Source organism: Condylostylus longicornis, unplaced genomic scaffold, assembly GCF_029603195.1.
Source record: "Condylostylus longicornis isolate FDR11 unplaced genomic scaffold, ASM2960319v2 ptg000055l, whole genome shotgun sequence".
Classification (NCBI taxonomy): Eukaryota; Metazoa; Arthropoda; class Insecta; order Diptera; family Dolichopodidae; genus Condylostylus; species Condylostylus longicornis.
Genome location: NW_026578024.1, coordinates 14,638,688 through 14,664,227, shown reverse-complemented (window position 1 = coordinate 14,664,227; position 25,540 = coordinate 14,638,688). Strand labels below are relative to the sequence as shown.

At 23.2% G+C, this 25,540-nt stretch overlaps 1 protein-coding gene across 8 annotated transcripts in view; it reads right to left on the bottom strand.

The window, feature by feature from the left end:
• Positions 1 to 23,952, bottom strand: part of LOC129611825 (probable sodium/potassium/calcium exchanger CG1090) — a 64,589-nt gene extending 40,637 nt beyond the window's left edge. For 2 of the 8 annotated variants that reach the window (XM_055525201.1, XM_055525200.1), the window contains exons 1-2: positions 23,917 to 23,952; positions 22,167 to 23,497 (exon numbers count right to left, since the gene is read on the bottom strand). In XM_055525201.1, coding sequence (XP_055381176.1) covers positions 22,167 to 22,169 — 3 coding nt within the window. In that variant the 5' untranslated portion in view covers positions 22,170 to 23,497; positions 23,917 to 23,952. Of the gene's footprint in view, positions 1 to 22,166; positions 23,662 to 23,916 lie in introns of those variants that run through there. The other 6 variants (XM_055525206.1, XM_055525202.1, XM_055525203.1 and 3 more) reach the window with 6 other exon arrangements.
• Between the last annotated feature and the right edge of the window lie 1,588 nt (positions 23,953 to 25,540).

Here is a 25,540-nt window from a genome sequence, read left to right as displayed (position 1 = left end):
TCTTAAGTTGTTATACGATTTTCTACTATATAAATCAGAAAAACAAATTTCCTTCACCCTCACTTCATAAATAACAATAGAAAACAAAAAAAAAACAAAATAATTATAATAAAATACAATCAAAAAATATTATAAGTATATAATAAAAAAAAAACTTCCTATTTCTAGGGGTTTCTAAGTTTTGTAGTGTACATTGCATGCTTTTTTCATTCTCTATATTCTGTTCTGTTCATATTTCAATCGCTGTTCAACCGTATCATTATAAATACCAAGAAAAAAAATTGCTTTTTTTTTTTGTATCGATTTTGTAAAAACTTGGCAAAGAAAATGGCATAAAAATATCACAATATACAAAATAATTTTTTTTTTAGTCCTATTTACCTATTGTATACTACTGGTGTCTACATACACCTATATATACATGGTATTATACGCGAATTCAAAAACATATATATTTAAACATGAACATAATAATAATGTACGACTATAGTTAAATATTATATGTATAACAGTTTATACAAACATATAATATAGTGTATTCCCTGTCCCCTCTACACTTCTATCCATGACTATGCATGTATAACCCCGCTGCACAATTAAAATATTTTTAAAAACTATACACATTATAATATGCGAAAGTGGCAAAAGAACAAATGAGACGCTTAAGGGGATCGAGCTTTTCCAATATTACAATAAGTTTTGAATATTATACAAAATATATAAAGAAAATAAAAAAAGAAAGAACAAAAACAAAAGAACAAGGTATAAAAGAATCAGGAAAAATATAGTTGGCCTTGTTTCATCTAGGACGTACTTATATTAATAAACAGAAAATACGATTATAAAGTACATGTGTTTGTATAATCATGCAAGTATTATACATACATAGTATATAATAACATATAGAATAATGTGTAGCACATATTACAAGGAAATATTTGAGAACTTTTCAAATGTTTAAAGAGAAAAGAAAAATTTTTTTTAAGTCGTCGTACACCCCTTTACAAGTCTTAACGGATTCTTGTATACTTATACTAAATATATTCCGCAAATTTTTTTTTTCTACATAAATATGTATATATAAAAAGTCAGTTATTTTTAAGCAATTTATGTTTTAATGGAAAAGTAAAGTCTAGAAACTTTTATAATGTGTTCATTTTCGCCCCTTTGTTCACTACCTTTGGTGGGATAGGGCTTCCACATAACCTTTTTATTAACCACATAACCACTCTGTTGTTTGCTAGATATTGCCGCTTTCGGGAATTTCCTTGTCATTTTCCTCTATAAATCATATTCGACGTCTCTACTTTATGTTTTCCCGTGTGGGTTATGTTTTAATGCTCTCTTTATCGTATGCCTCAGCCGCATTAAGATAATTATTGAGAAAGAATTACGACAAATGTCAGTAATAAGCATTTATAATAAAAATATACGTTAAACTCAATTAATGTTAATTTAAAATTTTTAGGTTAGTTTTTACTCGCATAAACATTTTTCTTGAAAATTGCTACCAATTTACAGTTTTTATTACTCACCTTTTGTCAAAGACAAACATAAAATACGAGTACCCACACAAAATTTATATGTCAATAGCTTCATTTTACTGCCCATAATAATTTTTTATTAATTTTTAAGAAACACAATTCAAATGCATATGTAAACAGGTGAAACATAAAAATTACCATAAATTTGATTCCAAGAAAAACTTTTCATATGAAATCTCATAGTTTTCAAGAATTATTTTTTAAGTTTTGTGAATAAATATTTATGTATGTTATAAAATATGTGATGTTATACACCAATTCATTTGTACGGATTAAAAATTAAAGGGTGGTATGAATAGAAGTAGAAAAATGAGGTTCAAGAAGAAAAATACGAAAAGTATTGTACAGAAATACAAAAAAAAAAAAATGAAAACGAAAATAAAATGTGAGGGTTAATTGAATGCTAAGAGTTGGCGTAGGACTTTGTTTTTTGTTTTCCAATTTAATACAAGTGTTGATTCATTTGCCTATACAATAATAAATAAAAAGAAAATTTATGATGAAAAATTATCGAATAAGAATGTGGAACAAAATGTTAAAAGTAAAAGAAATTTCCTATATATTTTATGGTGCCTGACCTATATATATAACTATATATTTCGCGTGTATAGGTACGTACACATACAAAATATTTAAACTTTATAATATTTATATTACAAAACTGATTCAACTATAAAGTTGAAAAAAATTTTAAATCAAGTGTGAAAAACACCAAGGATATTTCAATTCTTAGACGATATTGCATAAGAAAAGAGAAAGAATTCAATTAAAAGTTTTATCAGGTATCTTAAATTTCTTAAGAAATTATTCGATGCACATAGAGACAGAACATAATAAAATTATTTCAAGTTCTGAAGTAAAAACAAAGAGAAGTTTGCAATCAATTTTCTATTTATAAGAAATTTCCTGCTCTCTTAAATAATTTTCAGCAATCAACTCAAATTAGCCGTTTGTTAAAAATAATAGATTTTTCTTTTCTTTTGTGAACATATGAGAGAAAGAGAAATCAAGTGTAAGTAAATATGTTTTTAGAGAATAATGAATGCACATAAATGATACAATTTTCATTAACAAAATTAAATTTGGTATTGAAGATAAAAGTAGTGAATGTGGTATCGCTACACTTATGAAGTTTAGAAATTTTATGTTTCTCTTCATTTTGGACTGTCAAAAGATTAAACATCTTAAAATATTTGTAATATAAAATCAAAACCTCATATTGAATTTAATAAATGAGAATTGCCACTTTTACTTGTATCATATATTTTATTGCATTAACCTTATAGTTATAACGCAACACTTATACGCGGGTCCGCTAATGTTGCTCGTCACACAGCACATACATAATTTTATGAAACTAATTAGGGTTAGTTTAAGCCGCGATGTATTTATAGATGAAGACTAATTTATTTAAAATAATATAGAAGAGTTTAATTAAAACCCGTTTAGCTTGCAATTTCCTGAATAAATAACCAAAATTTTCTTATACTTCTCAAGGGGCTTTTATAAATTGGCTATGAAATTCCTTGATATTTCTAAAACAAAATTGTATACTCGAATTATTAAAATCATGAACAACAATAATTGGGTCCAAATTAACTTCAACAATTTTGGTTTCGATTTTTGTTGTTAAAAACTGAGTCTCCAATTCTTTTATTAGAGCCAAAATTTAAATACTAGTATCGTTAATCTATATGAAACATGTTTTAATTTAATATATGTGACTATATGCATATATGTATGTATACATACAAAGTATCAATGAAAAAAAAGAATAATTTATTATAGTGTCGTCATAAAAGTAAGAATTTTTGAGAGCGCAATTATAATTTAGAGGTCAAATTGAGAAAAATTATTCAAGGAAAAAGTCAATTATCTTAAAAAGAAAAGAAAATTTATGATCTTCTTCTATTCTTTTCTATTTAAAATTTAAGTCAAGGGAAGAGGCCATCAAGATTAAGTTTGGCATAGATATGAAGATTTAAGTCTTCTCTAGCTTTTTATTGTTGTTTCATATTTTTATATTTTATTTTTCAAATAATCAATATTACAATTTATTTTTATGAATTCATCTTTTATTTATTCAAGATATTATTTGTGAAAAAAAGAAAAAATAATTTATTTTTACATTTTCGATGATGATTAAATGAATTAAAATAAAGCGAAAAGACAAAAATAATTATCCTGAAAAACGAATTAATTTTGATGAAAAGATGAAAATCATTATTTTCGTTTTTATATTAATTCTGAACCGCTAAAGTCATTACTTTTTATGAGATTCTTATGAGATTTAATGTATGTCGGTGACATTTTTGCTCCTCGTTCTTCATATACGACTTTTCGAATTGGATATAAGTCGTTGAGAAAAAAATTATTCTTTTTTTCCAATGTTGGTACATTTGCACACAAGACCACATAAGTGACAATTTGTCTTGTCAAAAAACTGACATTATGAACGTCATATTCATATCAAGGCAATTTACTATTAATTCTTTTTTAAATGAAGTGAGGTTTCCAAAAATGTATGTATGTACATTTTGTGAACCAAAACAAACTTTAAAATTAATTAATTATGAAGGTATGAAATAAGATAAAGGGGAATCCGTCACAAAATTGCTAAAACTAATTCCTCTAGTAGATAATCTATCTAAGTTTTTATTAATTGCTGGGCATTTGGCCAACTTTTAAATTATAATTGAAAATAAGAATATACCATATTTTGTATGTTCTCTGTACAGGAATATTTAACGCTTCAAAATATTCCTGTTTTATATGGAAAACCTCTTATATGCGAGTGAAAGTTCTAATCTATAAACTTTAATATTGAAGGTAAGACATTTATTTTCATATATGTATATCAGAATATGAAGCGAAACCATCTATTGGAATTAACTTGCACACAACTGATTTTTCAATTATTTTGTTTGTTCAAGTTTATCCAGTCGGAATTATTATACTGTTATACACATAGTCTGTTATACTGTTAAGCGTTATACGAATTTAATCAAACTGCTATAAAATTATAGAAATTTTATTAAAATAATTTTTTCAATCTAACACGAGTAAGATACATAAGCCATATACAAAATATTATGTAATCAAAATAAATATTTGATTTTTATCCTATAGTAGTATAGTATACAACTATTATAATACATGCAATATAGGAAAACTTTTTCAAATATTTTTAATTCTGAAAGTGGATAAAATAAACAACAAAGTTAAAAAACAAATACAAAAATATCCTTTTTCCTCTCAATTTTTGAAATACAAAAAAAAAATAATGCTTTTAGCTTAAACACTTTAATAAATTTGAAACAAAACATGAAATTTTCATGTTATATAAGAGAAATTTTTTATATTCAGCAAACACAACTTATTTACGAAAACATGTCGCGTGTTTTTTATTCTATGGTTCTTCTTTTTGTTTTCCTTTTATTTAATATATGTATAACACACACATAATATACAAATAAATGTACACGTTATATAATCGCATTCTTCATAAACTTTATGTTGAGCACCAAAAAAAAAAAACAAAGTAAAAATTATGTTTTAAAAAAGCTAAAAAAATTATGTATTTCTATTGTTGAAATGTCGCGAAAATAAATAAAAACAGAAAGAAAAACAAATACAAATTATGTTGAAAACTGTATGTGTATACGCGCGTCGCGTAATATTGCGTGTATAACATAGTGCATGAGAAAAGCTATCAAAAACTTTTCTCATTTCACATTAATTTCACATTTAATATAATAACGAAAAAAAAATTTTCCAATTTCCATTCTTTCGAATTAATTTATATGTTTTAATAATTTTTCGAATTCTTTATAATACATATTTTACGTAAAAAATGGCCTTGTATTCTCTACGAAACGGAAAGTGTGCGCATAGTGTATATCAATCATATTCGATACTTTAAACGTCATTAACCATTGTGTTAAAATTGAAATCAAATATTAAAGTAGCATAGCTATAGGAAATTGGTCTTACAAATTTCAATTAAGCGTGGTAAAAAATTAAATCATGAATAAAAAAAATTTTTAAAGAGTAAATTTTTGAAATACAAAAAAAAAATATATTATTATTCTGCTCAGAAACTTATAATTTCGCAGTCTAGAATTTAGTTTCGAAATCAATTTTTATAAAATTTGAAATTCTGTTGAAATTTCTTTAATTTATCTTAATTTTGAAATTATGACAGAAAAAATTAACAATTTGAATAATTAACGTAATGATAACGTGCACGTTTCCCAAAAGATTTTACGATCATATAAATTACGTCATTCACTTAATTTTGCAAATGACAATCACCTGCAATTTAGAAATTTTAAAAAGTGACATTTTAAATTTTTTTTTTAATAAGCCAAAAATGAAAATGTTTTCTTTGTCATTCACTTTATCCACATATAAAAATCAATTATGAGCCAGTCTTTAAAAAAAAACTAAAATAATAATCAGTCTCCTTGGCAATGTATATTGGAATTTATGATGAGTACGTCATGTCGCGTTAGAATTCACGTATTTGACATACTGCGAAATGGCCGTTTTCAATATTGGATTGCCATAAAAGGTACTACATACTTTTCAGCTTTTTCAAATTCGTATGCAAAATATAACTTTATGTTATGCCAAACATAACTTTTAAAATTTTTAAGTATAAATATACTTAAAAATACAAACAAAACTCATAAAATTTATAAGTATATCAGTTTAAAATTTATATAAAGCAAATTTACAATGAAAAGCTATTAAAAAATTAAAAAAAGTGTCTATATAACAATTAAAAAAATAAATTAAAAAGTGAAATCAACAGAATATATGTACATAAAAAATTGTTTTTATGCTGAAAAAAAAACATGTACACAAACATATGAACAAAATTTTTATACATGTCAAATATATCAAATGAGGTCATTAGGATAAACATTTATGTATTTCAGTGTACTACATTGTTAATCACTGTATATAGGCATGATGTAGACACAGTTTTATATAGGGAAAAACATTTTAAATATTTACGAATGAATTCACAACCTTTTTTTTCATTTGAAGATTGGAAGTCGCTGTGAAGATTTAAAATTCTAATAATTTTCATGATTTCCTCTTGATTCGAATTATAATAAATTCCTTAAGATTTTTTATGCTTTATATTTAATATAAAAAATATCGATAAAGATAAAATAACAATAAGATTAATTAATTAATTCTTGAATTTGCCAAAAATTCAAATTCCAGAAATCAGAAGACTAGATAACACAATGTCTGCAAATGCACTAATCGCCTCTATCTCAACAAAACATATGATGTCGATGCAATGTAAATTTCGTCGCACATTCTCTAAACTTCTAATTTTCTCTGAAAATGGAAAAACTGGAAATATTATACAATTCCGATAGGTTCAAGAAATTTTTTTCTTATTTTTTAATAAATTACACTTTTCAAGAAAAAATTGTTTATGCGAAAATAGCGCCCAATGAAAAGTTTTCTGATATAACACATTTTTTTTTCTCTCATTTCTGAATCGAAAATGACAAATTTATTTCGATAAATATCGAGAGCAATTCCAATATATTCACAATTCTTTCTTTAAATTTTTTTGTTTAATATTGCAATTTAAATATATTCACAATAATAATTGTCAATCCCATTGAGAAAAATTCTCGTATCACAATATTTATTTTAATAAAATGCAAATAACTTAACAAAATTTATAAATATGTGCTTATGAAAGTGCACTTTCTATTTATTTAAACAGTGTAGTTCAACGTTCATTATTTTCCATTGTATACCCACTGTTAATACACGAACTCATGTAGGAATAAGCAAATATTGAATACAAATGTACAAAAGATACACAACATTGTGTTCTACTATTTGGAATATTTAAAACAAAAAAACTAAAAAATAATAAAAAATTACGTATTGTGTTTGTTTTTTAAGCCTTGACAGTAAAAAAAAATCTGATGTGGTCAGCACATAACCGACCGCATTGTGTATTGTCTAGTTAAATGAAAGTGTTACAGAATATTATAAAAATGTCTGTTAAATACTTCTTTCCAATTTTTAGGACATTAGTAAGCTTATAGTTAACATACTTAGAAAAATGTAAATTTGGCTCTTAGTAGAGTTTCGCTTTGTGCTACTCGAATTCCCTGAAATGCTCGCCAGTTAGTTTGGGTAACAACCAGAACTCAAATATCAAATTTCAAGAAATTCCATCAATTTGTTCTGTGGATATGGTGAAAAATGTAAAATCGGCCCGCAAATCAGTTCTCGAGCCCTGATCTTTCCAAAAAATTTACATGTTCATTATTTTAATACGGGGAATTTATATATTAAATTTCAATGAAATCGGTTGATTATTTCTCTTTATATACACAAAAATGTATATTTGGCCCGTAGTAAACGCCCAGTTGCTGATGCCTGATTTCTTCCAAAAGTTAGGAATTTTTGCGTATGATCGAGCAAAGCTTATATATGAAATTTCAAGTAAATCGGTTGAATACTTTCTTCAAAATGGTGAAAAATGTAAAATCGGCCCGCAAATCCGTTTTCGAGCCCTGATCTTTCCAAAAAATTCATATGTTCATTGTTTTAATACGAGGAGTTCATATATTAAATTTCAATGAAATCGGTTGATTATTTCTCTTTATATACACAAAAATGTATATTTGGAACGTAGTAAACGTCTAGTTGCCGATGCCTGATTTCTTCCAAAACATACGAATTTTTGCGGACGGTCGAGCTGAGCTTATATATAAAATTTCAAGTAAATCGGTTGAATACTTTCTTCAAAATGTTCAAAAATGTAAAACAGGCCCGCTAAAAAGTGCATTTCCCGAGGCCTGATATACACCAAAAGTTGATCGATCCGTGCCACGGTGGAAACAAACTTACATATAAAATTTCATCAAAATCGGTTCAGCCGAACTTGAGATACACGCGTGCACACACAGACCGACAGACGGACAGACCGACAGACCGACAGACCGACAGACCGACAGACCGACAGGTTGCTAAAAATAGTTTATTTACACTTCCCTACTATGGAGAAGTACGTTCCCACCGAAAACTCGATATGCAAAATTTGTTGCCATCACATAACCTACCTATTGTTTACACAATACGGTCGGTAATAAAGTTTGGTCAAACCAATGGTTTGTATTGTAGCACTTTTCCCTTCAACAAGTGAAAATACTGCTTTTAAATACAGTCTATGTATACCTATCACACTATTAAAATTATTTTCATTCATAAATGAAACTATTTCTAGGATTGCATATATTTAGGATGTGGCATATATGCAGTCTTTGAAATAAAGCAAAAATTAATATAAAGAGGAGTTAACATAATGCTCGATTTTAAGGTTTAATTGTGTGAGTTAAGAAAAATAATTATATTTTTTTAATGTCATGTAATTTACCGTTAGCTTTTTGTGTTTATAGAAATTTGAAAAAGCTTGCGGTTTCGGAAATATAAGGTGTCAAAAATTCAAAGTTTACAAATTTCAAGAGGCGATAACTTGAGAGGGGGTGGAGTTGGAAAAAAAATTTTCTTCTAACGAAATGAACAATTTGTTAATATCTAAAAGCCCCTAAAATTTCGGACGGACGGACGGACAGAGTGAAATTAATAAGCACTTTTTTTCAAAAATTATTTGGAAAAGTGCTAAAAATTCAAAAAACAAAAAACTTGTCGGTTGACACAAGTAAACTAAAACCATTTTCATTTTTCTATTTTAATTTGATTTCTTTACAAGATTATTTTCTATTTGAATTTAATAAATGGGGTATAGTAGAGAGGGGAAGGGGGGAGATATTAATGACAGCAAGGATAACAAAATAAATTTTATAATAAAAATTTTTATAATTATTTTTTTTAATGACGCGCGGATACTTGTTGTACATGAAATAATTTTTAATAATCTTGTATGTATACATAGTTCATCTCTCTAAATTGTATAACAGTATACAAAAAATAAAGAGGAAAAATCAAATTAAAATATTACAATTGTAAGGAAGGATTTAATTTAAATTAAAAAAAAAAAAAAACAATATTAAAAAATATACCTGGAAAACTGAGATCTCTTTCAAAAAATTTTTCATTCACATTCTATTTTAAAGGTATGCACTAGCAACTGAATCATAAAACTTAAAGGAAAACAGAATAATACAATTTCCATAGCCTTAATAACGAGAAAACAAAAACAAAAGAAATTTTAGATGAAAGATGAAAATCCTTTTTAAATTAATAAATAAGGAAGATGATAATAGTTTTTTAGTGGCATTCAAAAATTTTTGTTCATCAAAATGGGATTATTTTAAAATACTTAAAGCAATTATGCTTTATTTTCTTTTCTCTATTTTTTTTTTGTTTACCAAAAGCAAATAAAATTTATAATTGTTTTAATTAATTGAATGAATAAGTGAAAATTCTTTTACGAAAATCAAATAATTTGTTAACTCTATAAAATTTAATTATAAAGTTTCCTAAAACTATTTATTTAGCAATTGAAAAAAATTTGGAAATTTTAAAATAAAGTGCCATTCTCATATATCTAGGAGCATAATGCGATTATTGAAATTAAATTATTTGAAAAAATTTTGCTTGTTTTAGTTAGAAAAATATAGAAAATTTGGAAAAATTTATTTAAATTTTAATCTTTTTGAGGAGAAGGTAAAGAAGGATATTATAATTGGTTTCTTTATAAAAATATTTTTTTCTTCATTCAAAATTGAAAACAAATTAAATTGAATAATTGGAACTCAATAAAGAAGCACATCAAAGAGCTAACAATAGCAGTTAGTCACAAACAGCTACTGCTTTCGGTATTTTGTACATTTGTAAAACTCAACGTTTGTTGTTACCTTTTGTGGATTCATTTGATTTAAACAACTTACAACAAATATCTTCAATCACAAATAATCAATTAATTTAATTTTTGTACCTCTGATTGGTAAAATTACTTATCTATCACTAACAAGTTACAATAAATCGAATGAAATTTGGCAAGTTAATGGTACGAATTCGGGCATTTTTCTACCTTAGGAGATGTTTTTTTACTCAAGTTATCCAATTATCCTGATACAATTGCGTTAAGCACTTTTTTCTTTATTTATATCAAAATATTGAAAAATTAATTAACATGGCATTAACATTTGAAAATTATTGTGAGTATATGACTACCGTGGTTATTCTCGTACAGCATTCAAGACGTTTTATTTTTGACTACTTTTATGGCCTGATACTTTATCATCAGAATCAATTTATCATCAATGATTTTAATGATTTTATATAGACGTTTAGCAAATAATCAATAAGACTTTTCAGGCTGTTTGGCTTTCAAAAGCATTTAGCTAGAAACGAGTTCAAAAAATCACAAAAAAAACTCGATGGAATCATAAATGCCAAAAAGTCAGCATAGTCTAACACACCGTTTGACAGTTAACATATGATATTTACTTCGGTTATATGGTAACTTCGGTACTCGACTTAAAATCATCTTGAAACTCAAGCTGCGATTTTACTACATCAACTTGAAATTCCGAAATTGTCGTTCAGCTTTCATATTTCAAATAAATTTTTTAATGAGTAAAAACAAAATGTCATATAATATATAACTCAAATTTAGGTAACACAACCCCATAGGAAGTTTTATGTATATATTGTTTCTTTAGTCTTTTGTAAATAAAATTTAATTAATTAAATTCAAAATAACTCATTATTTTTATTGTGATTAAAAATAATATTGCTTTTGATGTTTTAAATTCCTTTCAATCTACCTACATACCTTTAAGGCAAGAAGGCCGATTGTCAAGGTACTTTTAATAATATTGTATATTAATTGAACAATAAATTTACTTAATATCTATACAGATTTATTAAGAAAGTTTTGTATGCTTATTTTGGAAATTCAATAAGCTATTTAACACACCCACATGTACTTCTTGTCATATAAATGGTTATAGCAAATATAATACTTTAAGAACGAGAAATTAAAATTTTTTAAAAGCAAATACGAATCTATATATAGAATAGCAAAGCTATAGAAAACTTTTTGATTTCTTTATAATGAATTGTTTTAATTAAAACTTTGAAATATACAAGTATGTACGTTATACTTTCAATAAAATTAATTGATATTATTTTATTAATTTTTGAAAATTTTTATAATTAAAAAAGAAATATTTAAATTTTTAAAATTTACAAAATATAAAAGGGTTTTAATTAAAAAATTCCCAGAAAGTTTTTAAAGCAAATATTGAAAATAATCTTATTTCCTTTGTCATTCAATTTTAAAGTGAGTTTTAAGCAACCAAAAACCTATTTCTTATAAAATTTACCTTCTTCAAATACCTGAACAATGAGGAAATAATTTTATTTTAAATATAAAAGCACCTAATCCTTTATCTTAAATACTTTAATTAAAATTAATTCAAATTAATGGTTGGTGGACGGAAAATAATATCGTTTTTTATACATTATTAACCTTTATCATGCTAGCAAAAATTCTTTATTTCTTATTCGTGAAATAATTAATGTAACTATTTTCCGATATTTATTTACATAATTACGAACTTTATTAACATTAATGTTAGAAAATTAAATCGACATATAAAATTCAATTCTAAAAATATATTCGGTTGTAATTATGATAAAAGAGTGAAGTTGCGGTTTGCGGACCTCACACGGCTCTCGAGTTTATCCGGAGGATGGGTCTCACGAGGGTGTTGTAGCAATTAGAGAGGAGTACAATAGATTCTTACGCCTGGTGGCGGTGTACTGTTACCCCGGTTGTACAAATTTACAAATTTACTAATAAAAAACCCTTTAGTCGAATAGTTCCCAGAAACACTTATTCTCTCTACTCTTCACTTCGAAATAAATTTAAATATCAAAAAACTATCAGTGGTCTTCAAATTCAATTCCAAATTACGTTCAGAAATATGAAAATTTTTCTCAAAAATTAAATTTCAATTTTAATTTTATAAACCAATTTTAAAACTTTTTTTTGGAAATTTACTGAAAATTGTTGACAATAAAAGAAAATATTATAAAATCTGTAAAACATAGCATTATTTCAGCTACTCGTATTTAAATCTACAACCCAGCAAAATTTGATTTAATTTCAACAACTCTAAATAGGTTGAACAAACAAAAAAAATGTGTCCCCAATCAATTTTACTAAATTGTTTTTTCGAAAATCATTCTTTTATCTCGAACATCTGATTCGATTGATAGAAGTACCGGTAAAAGTAATTCTTAAATTACTCAAAAAATGAAATTCTCGAATAAAAACATTAAACTCAATTATGGAGACTGGGCTTTACAAGAAATTTTCAAGTTTTTTTTTTAAAAAATAAAATTTAAATTAATTTTTAAACTTTGTAAATTTGTTTTTCAAACCACCGTATTTAAGTAAAAACTAAATGGGAAAATAGTTTTTAAGACTATTGTTTATAATCGCTCTTAATCTTACCCAAATATCTGAAGACTGAGAGCAAAAATAATATAAGCAAGGGGATAAATAATATAAGCAATATTTCGTGCACACTAATGTTCAGCAAATTTTTGGAAAAAAGTCTGCTATATGTATATCCGATAATTAACCGATAAAGGTTTAAAGCGTTAATAAAATAAAACCTTAATATTTTTCGTTAATACAACAAAATTATGCGTTGGACCGGACAAATTTTATTTCACATTTCTACAAAATTTACAATTCTTCCATTAACGTCCACAATCTAAAATAAAAAACGAAACATGAATTTTTTCTAAATAAACATAATATTACTGTTAGGTTAACTGTATACAAAAATTTTCAAGGATTTGACCAAAAAAAAAAAATTTTTCTAAAAATATTTTTCCACAACTTTTCTATAAATTTGCTTTTTTTTTCTTCTTCCTTCTGTAATACTTGCGTTTATGTTGATCGTTTCAACTTTGTTGATTAAACCAATTTCTATAAATGTGTGTGTATGTATGTATGTGTGTATGAATTTTGTAAAATAACATTACACACTTAAATATCATGAATAAATTTGTAATCTAATGATTAAAATTAGTAAAATATGTGGAATATATGTAATTATACATATATATTCGTATTTGTATTTATGTTTATGGCAAATATATTATTTTCGTAATAAATTTTAAAATACAAGAAAGAAAATTTTTTTTTACTCATATATTCGGAAAAGCAGATGGTTTTGGAATTAAAAATGATTATTCAGTGCTTTTCCATAATATTTTAGTTTACGAAAAAACCTTGAATATGACTTGGTACTTTTTATCTTTATATAAAAATAGAATTAAATGTAAAAAAATAAATAATGTACGAAACATACAAAAAATTTATTTTGGAAGAATGAATGAATTGAAATTTACTGAAATGAAAATTTATTGAAATAAAGGAAAATTTATTATTATTTTATTTATTTTTTTAAAAATTAAAAGAAAAATTTAAGCTTAATATAATTTTTTTTTGAATATTTTATATTTAGAAAATTCCTTATATTTATTAAAAGAATGAAATTATGAAAATTTTGAAAACCCGAAAAAAAAAACCTTTTATTACAAAACAAATTATAAATTTGCATATTAGTTTTCATTGTATGTATGTATTTATGCCACACAAATGAATACTAAAAAATATTTCAGAAATATTTTTAGTTATTTTAACAATTTTTCTCAAAGCATTCCAATCACATTACAAATTAATGTATGTTTGTACAATTCGCAATGTCATGTTTGACAGTATTTTGCAGTTATTCAAAAACAAATATCACTCAATGTTAGTAGTTTGTGAATAATTGTAAGAAGCCACTCATTTCGAGCGTTTTTGTTTTTTCATAGCAGAATCAGATTTGTCAAAATCATAGCAGAATCAGATTTGTCAAAAAATATATCCGTATTCGTTTTTTAACACTGAACGATCAGAACTGAAAATTTGTGTTACTTCTTACGATCATGGCCTGGATCGCCATCTTTTAACTTGAAAAAATCTTCATATTTTACAGAACTCATATACTATTTAGACATTTCAAATTTGAAAAATTATTAAATAGCAGAATAAGCTCTATCGTATTCGTTTTTAAAACCGAAGACAAAAATTAAAAATATTGTGATATTTTGACATTTATAAATTGGTCCTTCAACACATTGAAAAACACGTTAATCAACAAAGCCACATCAACCATATTTCAGTCTTTTGAAAACTAAAGAGGTGTAATGTATATAACATACAAATTTACGCCCACAAAAATTAAAATTTTTTAATATTTTCTTTAACTAAGTTTCCACTATAAAATTTTCAATGTGTTGAGAAACCAAGTTTAATAATGGATTGATAGCATAAAGTTGGCAAATTACTCTTTAACAATTATAACCAAAATATAGTCATAATTTTGAAATGAGAATTGAAAACTAAAAAATTTCATTGATATTTTACAAAAAACGAAAACAAAGTTTGGAATGCTGTTTAAAAAATTGATTTTTCAAATGTTTTTAAAACATAACATAATGTTTCCATTAATAAATTTGACAATTTTAATATTTTCTAGTAAAAAACTTAGGGAAAATTGATCGTTGTACAAATTTTTGAGTTTTGAGGTGTATTCTTCCCTTCGTTGGTCAATATAAGACCACGCATTTCATAAGAATACACCATTTTTTCTTATCTTGATAACTGTTATATCATCTCCTCCTATAGGGTCCAGGTATATCATTTTGTCATTTCAAGGTATCATTTCAATTTTATATGAAAAAAACCTACTATAAATTCAAAAATTTACAAAAAGATTTACAGAAAATCTTCTCTTCCTTTCAACAAAAAAATTTCAATTAAAAATTTTATCTCCTTATTACAATTTTATTTTATTTTTTGTGTAAGCATAAAAATTTTAATATTTTTTCATCATTTTTCAATAACAAAAACAAAGGAAAATTTTTATTATTATTTTCGTAACAGTCTTTCTCGTAACAAAAAAAAAGTTCATTGAAATTTTAAACTAAGCGTAGGTTTAAAATTTTGAGAAAACGAAAGCATTAAAAGAATTTGGGTTTTTTATATAAAAAACAACAAAATCTCAAATTATTTCAAAAAATTTCTATGTAAAATGCATACAAAAGAAAAACAATTTCAAAACAACAAAAAAAAAACTTTTCACTTATTTTTAGTAACAAGTTATTGATCGTTTAGTACATTTGAATGAAATTTTCTTGCAAGAATATTTTTTTTAGTACAAATTTCTACAGAAATATAATATAAGATATGTGCATGTATGTACATATGTATATATACTTATGTATATATACTTTCTATTTATTTTTTTATTTATTAAATAATTGAATACACCACACGTCTGTTATTATTATTCAACTATCATTATACTTGTATATGGTGTACATGAAATATAAATATAATATTATGCATGTATTATTTATATAATGTACTTATATGTGTGACATATCTATGTACATACATAACAATATGTAGAAATTTATGTATGTTTAAAATAATACATGAACTAACTGCAATATTCACGCAGTGGTGAAATAGAAAAAGTTCGTACAAAAATTACCAATAATTATTTTGGAATTTATTAAATTTTCTTTAAATGAAATTCTTTTCAAAAAACCAAATTGAAAATAAAAAATGGTGAATAGCTTTAAGTATAAAACGGATTGCGTTTATTACGTAAAAATGATTTATTCAATAATATAGTTTTAATTGCTGAATATCAAAGGCGACATTTGAGTTGAATTCTAGAGTTTAGTTAGAATAATATATTATTACACTCTGGTAATATCATAGAATTATTTCCAGTGTTAAAACTGTGTACTTACAAACTGATAACTGCTCCATTAGTTAACGTATTATTTTTTATAAAATTAAATTAATAAATATTTTCTAACTTGTTTGTTCTCGTTTTTCTCTATATTTTGACTTAAAATTTTTTAAATTTGCATTTCAGTGATTTGGTTACCAATTGAACCGGTTAAAACTCTTCATACATGTTAAGTTATGGTACCAATACATGAATCAATTTTAAACATTGGGCCTTTGGCAATTGGAATAACACAATTTAAAGTATTTATTAAAAAATTTACCTAATATGTATATCATTAGAAAGAAGTATAAAACTTTAATTCAAACGGCTTCTTTAGAAAATTAAGAGTTGAAATTGTACTATTTAAATTGAAATTAAGAGTTGTGTACATTAATTTTAAGTTGATTTCTTTCTTAAAAGTTCTTTTTAAAATCTTCTCTAGCAATTGTGTTACATAATTTCTTGTTAAAAGGAGATTGTAACTTATACTAATAGATTATAGAATATAACAATGAATATTATTAAAAATATTTTATTATTAAACGGCTCTCATGTATATTCACCACTGTTCATACACGCATTTTTATTGTTTCTACTACACTCTTTATTTAAATCTGAGTTGAAAAATAAGTACTCTCGTAAATATAAATATATATTTAAAATATGTACATATAAACAAAAAAAATAAGTATATAGAATACATTTTCTTTATTTTTGTGTTCCTTATTTTATTATTCTCCATAGACTTCTTAAATTCCGACTTTTCTTTCCCCTCAATTTTCTTTTCATACAATATTCTATTTAAGGTTAAATTTTCTTACAACTTTATAATTCCTATGCTTCCTACACGAAAATTTTCATATAAAAATGATTTTCATTTTTCCCAAAAAGAAAAAAAATTATTATTATGAATTTTCTTTATATCTTGAAATGTATGTATGTATAATAGAATTCATATTATTTGCTTATATATACAAATATATTAACTTGTGGGTATACAATATTTTCGTATATTTCAATATATGTTTGTATATACTATTATATTAAACAGTTATTGTATGACATAATGTTATACAATATTATATCTACTCGTATATATGTTGAATTTATGACTATTTATATATTATGTAAATTATACATAATTGAATGCGTACATAACATTTAAAAAATGTAGTTATACTAACATTATATATAATAAATATGATCAAATATATGTATATATATATATGTATTTTGTTTGAAAGATATATTTTATTAAACAATTGAAAAAATTTTTTGAATTAAAATAAAAATTTATAATATCAAAAATGTTAGTGAATTTAAAAAAATAAAATTGGAATATAATACTAGTAATATACAATATTCGGGTGACGTGTTGCTGAAGAATAAAATAAAGCTAATACAGTATCAGTAAGTATGTGACACGGAAATCCAAATTTTTTTAATATTGAGTTATTATAAGAAAATTATGAAATATTATCAGCACTCTTTTATTTCTGTGTTGTACGCTAAAATGTGTATATAGACTAAATCATATATCGATGCCGATTTGCCTCAATTGAATCATAATTTAAAAAAAAAAACACTCTGTTAGTGCTTATAAATTTTTCACAATTTAAAATTTTTAACAGACTTTGACTTAATTATTGCTCATTGACTAGTTACTTAAGTTCATTGACTAGTTATTTAAGGATATTCTGTTCATAAACTCTGAAATTTTAATTAACACCTTCAATTTCAAACAATAATTTACTATACAAGACATAGCAATAAATTAACTTGTATAAATATTGGCTATAATTATTAACTATTAAAAATAAAAATTTAAACAATATTTTTTAAAATATCTGTAGGTAACAAACAAAATTAAATAAACTTACAAAACAACATACAGTCATATCACAAAAACAAATAAATGTCATAATCTGTCAACATTTCGACGCAAACAGTTTTCATTATTGAATTATTCACGTCAAGACTTAATGTTAAATTTTATTTTAATATCTGACTCTTAATAAAATATTAGTGCTCTTGAATTTTATTGTGGCCTGATCGAGAAAATTATTGATTTTTCTAATGTACACTAGCATGTTACAGCCATCCATTATGTACACAATTCAATTAAATTTTATTAAACACCTTGTAATAAAAGAATCCATTGAATATACTCGTAGCATACTGAATATAAGTACTGATTATAATTTTATACTTTCATAATTATGTATTCGCATATAAAAATAATAATGTAAAAAACAAAATAAAAAATTCAATAATTTATTTTAATTTATTCTAATTAAATTTAATTATATTTTTTTTTTTTGGTTATTCCATGGAATTCTGAGAACATAATTATTTTAATAATAATAAATTTGACAATCACGATTTGTCAAATTATAAACAAAACCTAATGAAAAATAAAACAGGAAAAAAAAATTAATTAAATTTTATATTACACAATTTCAAATATTTTTGGAGCTAAAAAAAGGAGATGGAATTCAAGAAGAAGATTTTAATTCTATTATTTTTTAATTAATTTGCAGAAATTTTTAAAAATATTTATGTGTAGACATATTCTTGTTCAAAAATTTACCCTTAATCATACATACACACATTCTACATAAATTAATATTTTTATAAAAAAAAATTATTTAATTATAAGTACATAATATGTACATACATTTAATATGTACATATGTATATATTCGAATACAGCAACATTATGTGTACGATAATCTCAAGTATATAAGTAAAAACACATTTTAATGATTCATTCAATATTAATAATACCCTCTATAATATTACATAAATAACTGTTATGAAATATTAATATATTATATGTATAATTTTACATAATGTAAATATATTATATTGAATATGGAAATATTATTTAAATACTTATATAATATACATATTAATCTATATTAATGTACAAAATTACACTCTTTTCCTCTTTATAGTAATTTTATTTTTCGGTAGAACAAAATCATGATAGTTCTATTTTTTGTTTGCTTTCTTTTCTCGCCTTCATAAAAAGGGTGAGCATTATATATCTAAATATGTAATGTACATATTTACTTTAAATACATTTTAATATACATACATATATACATATTTTATATAATGTCTTTTGTCTATTTGTATATGTATGTGATCTAAGTATACATTTTGTTAATCTAGCACAAAGAAATAATGTCTGCATGCACTAGAAAATCTCTTTGTATATTTTATGTTCATAGATTAAAATATGATGTAACTATGGTTTATACAAAAAAAAAAAAATTATGAAAGGTTAAAAAAAACTGTTGCATACATAGAAATCGGCTAAATTGCCCTAAATTCAGTTTGTAATCCGAGATTTTCATAATAAATTTTGATAAATTTTGAAATTCTTCATTATTAGAAAAACATACAATTATTTGTAAATTAATTTTTATAAATAATGTTTTAAAATAATTTTAATTTATTAGAAATTTGCATAAGTAATATGAAATTTGCCTGTTTGCAATTTTTCGTTCAACTTTGACTTTTTCCTTATTTTCTTACATGTTTTAACTATTGATTTTTTTTTTCTTAATCGATTTTAGACTCTTCAACATTTTAATTATCTTAATATACCCTTTGATTAATAATTTTCTTAATAGCATAAAATTGCAAATTTGTTGCTAAGCTCTAGTACATGATTTTTCTATATTTAATCATATTTTTTAATATTGCAATTTCATAGAAAACTCTGTGCTTTGTCAGCACAATTTTCTTTGATATTCAAATACATTTTTATTATTAACTAATAACAAGAAAATATTTTATAAATTTCATATATATACATACATACATAATATGAAGTTTCACTCAAATGAAAAAATTGTTCTAATTCAAGTTTTACTTAACAAAAAAGAAAAACCAAATCAAAATTTTTTTTATTGTAAATCTCATTTGGTACATAAAAATCACAAATAAAATTTGCATAAATAGAAAAATTATGCTGATCGTGCATTATTCATTCATTTACGTATACATATTATATGAAGATACAAACACAGAAAATTTTATAAGATTCAAATAATGCAATTTACGATATTTAATATAATGCGGTATTTAAATAGTACGGTATGGAAATGAATTGAACAAATAAAATTAACTAAAATAAAATTAAAATGTTTTACTCAATATAATGAGGTACATTTGAAGTATCATCGCTTATGATGACATTTGAAGATTTTTTTTTATTTAAGTCAGTATGAAAATGCCATTGTTTTGCATCAAAATTTCATATCAAATTTAATAAGTTCTCTTATAAACGCAAATTATCGTGATATATATCGAAAAACTACGGTATATTTGTGTTCATAAACAAATGTTGCTAAACGAGTTTGTTCACAATCATAATTATTGCTAAATTTTTGCAATATTTCGAAATTAGTATGAATACCGCAGTATAATCATATGAACTGTTTTGTTTGTAAAGAATAGTATATTTATCGTGTTGTTTTATGCAGCGTTCTGCTTCGCAGTTATTATTTTGTATTTAATTGCAATTATGGAAATCTCTAATATTTTAAAACATTTTTTGTATATGCAATTTATGTATACATACATAGATAATGTTAAACATTTTACATAACTCTATGTATATATTTGAATATTGATTTTGTAAATAATTTTCATTTTCTACAATCAATAATTTTCTTAAATTTTTATTAATAATGAATGCATATTATAAAAAAGAAAATTTAAATAAAATTTTCCTGTAGTATAACAAAATGAATATTTAATTACAGCAAAATTATTTCATATGAATAATAAAAAATTTCTAAATTCAATTTATATAAAAATTCAAAATTTCAATAATTGGTATATTTCAAAATTCTTATTCAATTATATATGCATATATATACAATAGTATATTCATTAATTTATATAAAAATCAACTTATATAATAATAAAGTGGTAGTTAAAGAATAAGCAAAAAAAAACAAAAAATTAAATTTCATCTATAAAAAACAAAAATCTCATAAGAAAATACAAAAAAAAATTAATTTTATACATAACACACAAATATATACAAGAATATGAATCATATATAATATGATTCATAAACATACGAGTACATATATGAACATAATATATTATATAGTACTTGTATATAATTTATTTTAATATTATACGAGATTCCCTTAAGAACTATTAAAACTGAAACACTCTTGTTATAATATTACACATTTTTATATTAATTCAAATATATAAACATACTCGTATATGCATAGTATGTATATGAGTATGTATAAATAAATGTGAATTTAACCAATTTTATTTTTTATTTTCAAACCTTCATAAAGGAAAGAAAAAAAAAGGAAAAGGAAAAAATAAATAAACATTTTATCTATACACTTTTATTTTTTTTTTTTTTCCATACTTATTTTTCGGAGACAAAATGTTTGTGTAAATACTCGTATATGAGACAATCGTTATAGAGAATTTTTTTTTTTCTATACAGTAGAATACATTAACCGTATATTATGTACATTATATATACATATCTATATAAATGAATTTATTATATATTTATGCTATACTTTATATACGATTTTTTTTCATGGACGCATTAAATTTTCTTATTTTCATTCCTTTTAATGCCTTTTTTTTTTAAAAAGTATAAACTGTTATATAAATACGAGCATATAAACATATATTTGTATACTATATAATATATATCTTCTATATTATATATATATGTATTTTGGTATATATATATAAGATTGAAGAACAAAAATATTTTTAGCCAATTTACCATTTTTGCTATTTTATTTCCTTTTTTTCTTCTATTTTATTATTATGTATACGTTTGTATATAACTTTGTATATATATGTAGATTTCCTTTTTATGTTTATCCTTTTATTTCTGATTTTTGTCACTCAATAATTTCTTTTGAATTTATTCTATTTTCCTTCTTTTTCTTGTTCTGCTTTTCTCCTATGATCCTGATCCTTGTTTTTTTGTGTGTTGTTTTTTTTTTTTTGGTTTAGTTTGATTATTTTTCTATTATACGATTATATATACATACATATTTCTATATATGTATATATAATTTATTCAATTTTTTCGATATATGTATATGTACACATAATGTATGGATATATATATATATATTATATGTACATATATTTCTGTGTGTGCTTATAAATTGTATATTTTTTTTTCTATATTATTTTTCCAATTAATTTTTCTTTTCTTTTTTTTTTTTGTTATAATTATTATAATTTATAAAATTAGCTAATAAGTTTTAATATATTTATATATTTTTTTTTTCTGTTGTTTTGTATATTCTTTTCAAAAAGTTGAATATTTTTTCATTAAATAATTTTTATTATTAAATTATTAATAATAAAAATAATAATTATTATATTGGTATATAATAATAATTAATTAAATTGGTTTTGTATATTTATGTATTATATTTTATTAAATATGGAAAAACAAAAGAGATTAGAGAGAAAAAAATATACGAAAAAATTAAAGAAAATTTTATTTTTTATAAGTAAATTCCAAATTATTGTTGCCAAATGCTGTTACTGTTACTGCTACTGTTATTGTTGTTGTTGTTTTGTTAATATAAAAATAAAATTGCTGCATTAGTGGTTTTTTTCAATTTTCTCTATATTTTTAATTTATTAATAGCATTTTTATTTAATTTATATTTTTCGGAAAAAAATCACTTAATTTAAAATAATATTTTTTTTAAAAATTAAAATTTTTATTTTTAAATTTCACTTTGTAAATTAAAATTTTTTTTTTCCAAAAATTTATTATAAATTTTTTAAAAATAACACTTTTTTACATACATATATATATTATACACTTATATTTTTTTAAATATATATTTATATACATATATACATATTTATATATATATATGTATATATTTTATGTATTTATTTTTAACTATATATTTTTTTAATTTAAAATTTTCTGATTTTTATTTATTTTTTAAGCTAATTTCTTTTTTTTCGGTTTTATTGTATAGGGGTCGCTTCTACTACTTATTTTTCTGCTACACTACACATATACATATAAATAATAATATTATATAAATATGTACATACATATACATACATACGTACCTTTTATAAGAAAAATAAATTTTTTAAAATTTTGATTTAAAAAGAAAATAATTTAAAATTTCGATTTTTATAAAGGTTAAAATTATAATTTTTAATTTTATTTAATTTAAATGTAGACATTTTTTTTCCTCTTTTGGATTTTTTTATTCTTTAAAGAAATTTTCAAAAAAAAAAATTTTTCCTTCTTCTATATTTTTGCTTTTTTTTTTGTTATTTAATAATAAATTTTTTTTTGATCTAAAAAAAAAAATTTTTTTTTATTTTTTTTTTTGTTGAAAAATTAAAGAAATTTTTCCTTAAATATTTTAAAATTTTGGGTGTGTTTCTCTTATATTTTAATTTTTTTTTTCAATAATATTAAAACTAAAAATTTTTTTTTTTTCAGAATTTTTTTTTAAAAATTTTTTTTTAATTTTTACCTAGAAGCGAAGGCGAATTGAAACTTTAAAACCGAGAAGTGATACTAATACTATTAAGAATTTGAATTTGGTAAAAGTACAAGAAAAAAATAATATAGGTAAGAAAAGCACAAAAGTAAAGAAAAATAGACACTCAAATTCGGTCAAAATCTATAAAAAACACAAAGGAAAATCAAAATTCTCTTTTTTCGTTATAGGGGGCTAAAGGGGAAGTGCTCCAATGTTTTACATATTTTTTGTTTCTTTTGATTCATTTTCATTTTAACTTTCATTCTTTCACTTTATATCACATTTCAACACAATTATTATTTTATGTATAAGTGTATATACAATACGCAATGAAAACAGTTAAAATATAACAGAAATTTTGTTTTCAAAATCATTTATTAAAGAAAATAATCATTACAATAGTAAACGGAAAGTTTTAATTTCGTCAAGTTTTCGTCACATTCCATCATGCTTTCTCTTTTAAATTCAAAAAAAAGAAAACAAAATACGATTAAATCAAACAAAGAGAGTAAGGTAAAGAAAGAAAAAATGATAATGGAGTAGAAAAACCAAAACGGTAATACTTATCGCTTAATACCATACGTACATAAAGGGTAACAACAACTAATACTCGTTCTATATAAACAGCAAAGTTCAAATATTAGCAAAATAGAAAGTTGATTGTTTATATACATACACACATAAAAATATAGAGAGATAGTAAATGTCAAAATGTATAATAAACGTAGTATACATATACATATTATTTGTGTTTTTGTATGCCTATGTTATTATTCTTATGATATACATATATATAGCATGGTGTGATGTAAAATTAACGAGGATATAAGAGTCAAAAGAAAAACATGCTGTAAATTGTCTATATATTTTTTTTTCTTTTTATATTAAAAGGCGAGCAAGCGCAATAATTTTCGTTTTCCTTTTCCATTTTAAATTTCTATATATAATTTTTTTTCTTTTCTCTCTCCTTTTACATCTGTTTTCTCTATACAAACATACATTCATTTTCTCAATTATTTATTTTTAACGAATATTCGTTTAAAAAAAGCTGTCACATTTTACAAATCTTTTCACTATATTTTTGTCACCGGTAAAAATTCTAAAATATGCTTTTTAATTTAAGCTTATTACCAAAATATAGGGGGGGGGGAATACAATTTTTAAAGATTTTCGAAATTTTTGTTTTGTCAATTAAATTTTTCTATATAAAGCATTGGAAATTAATATATGTGCACTTAAATTGTCTGTGATTGAAGAATGCCATAATTTAATTAAATTTTTAAATACCGCATCTATACTTTAGGAGCCGAGAATGAGCTTAAAAATTTGCCATAAAATGTGTTACTAAGAATGCAGTTTCGGTAACGAGTTTATAGTAAATAAGTTATACAATATGTAATTGTGCTACTTCGTACGCATACATAACAGAATTTAGTAATCAAAAAATCACATATGAATTTATTATTTCTCTTCCTATAAATATTTACTAAGCCATGCGTAGCGTTTTTATATGTGTATCCTATTTTGTATAAGAAAAGCTTCTTGAAAAATAAAGTGATATTACTTCTACTTTTTATTGGTTTTTGATTCTGCTCCCCGGCATTCATTCTAGTAA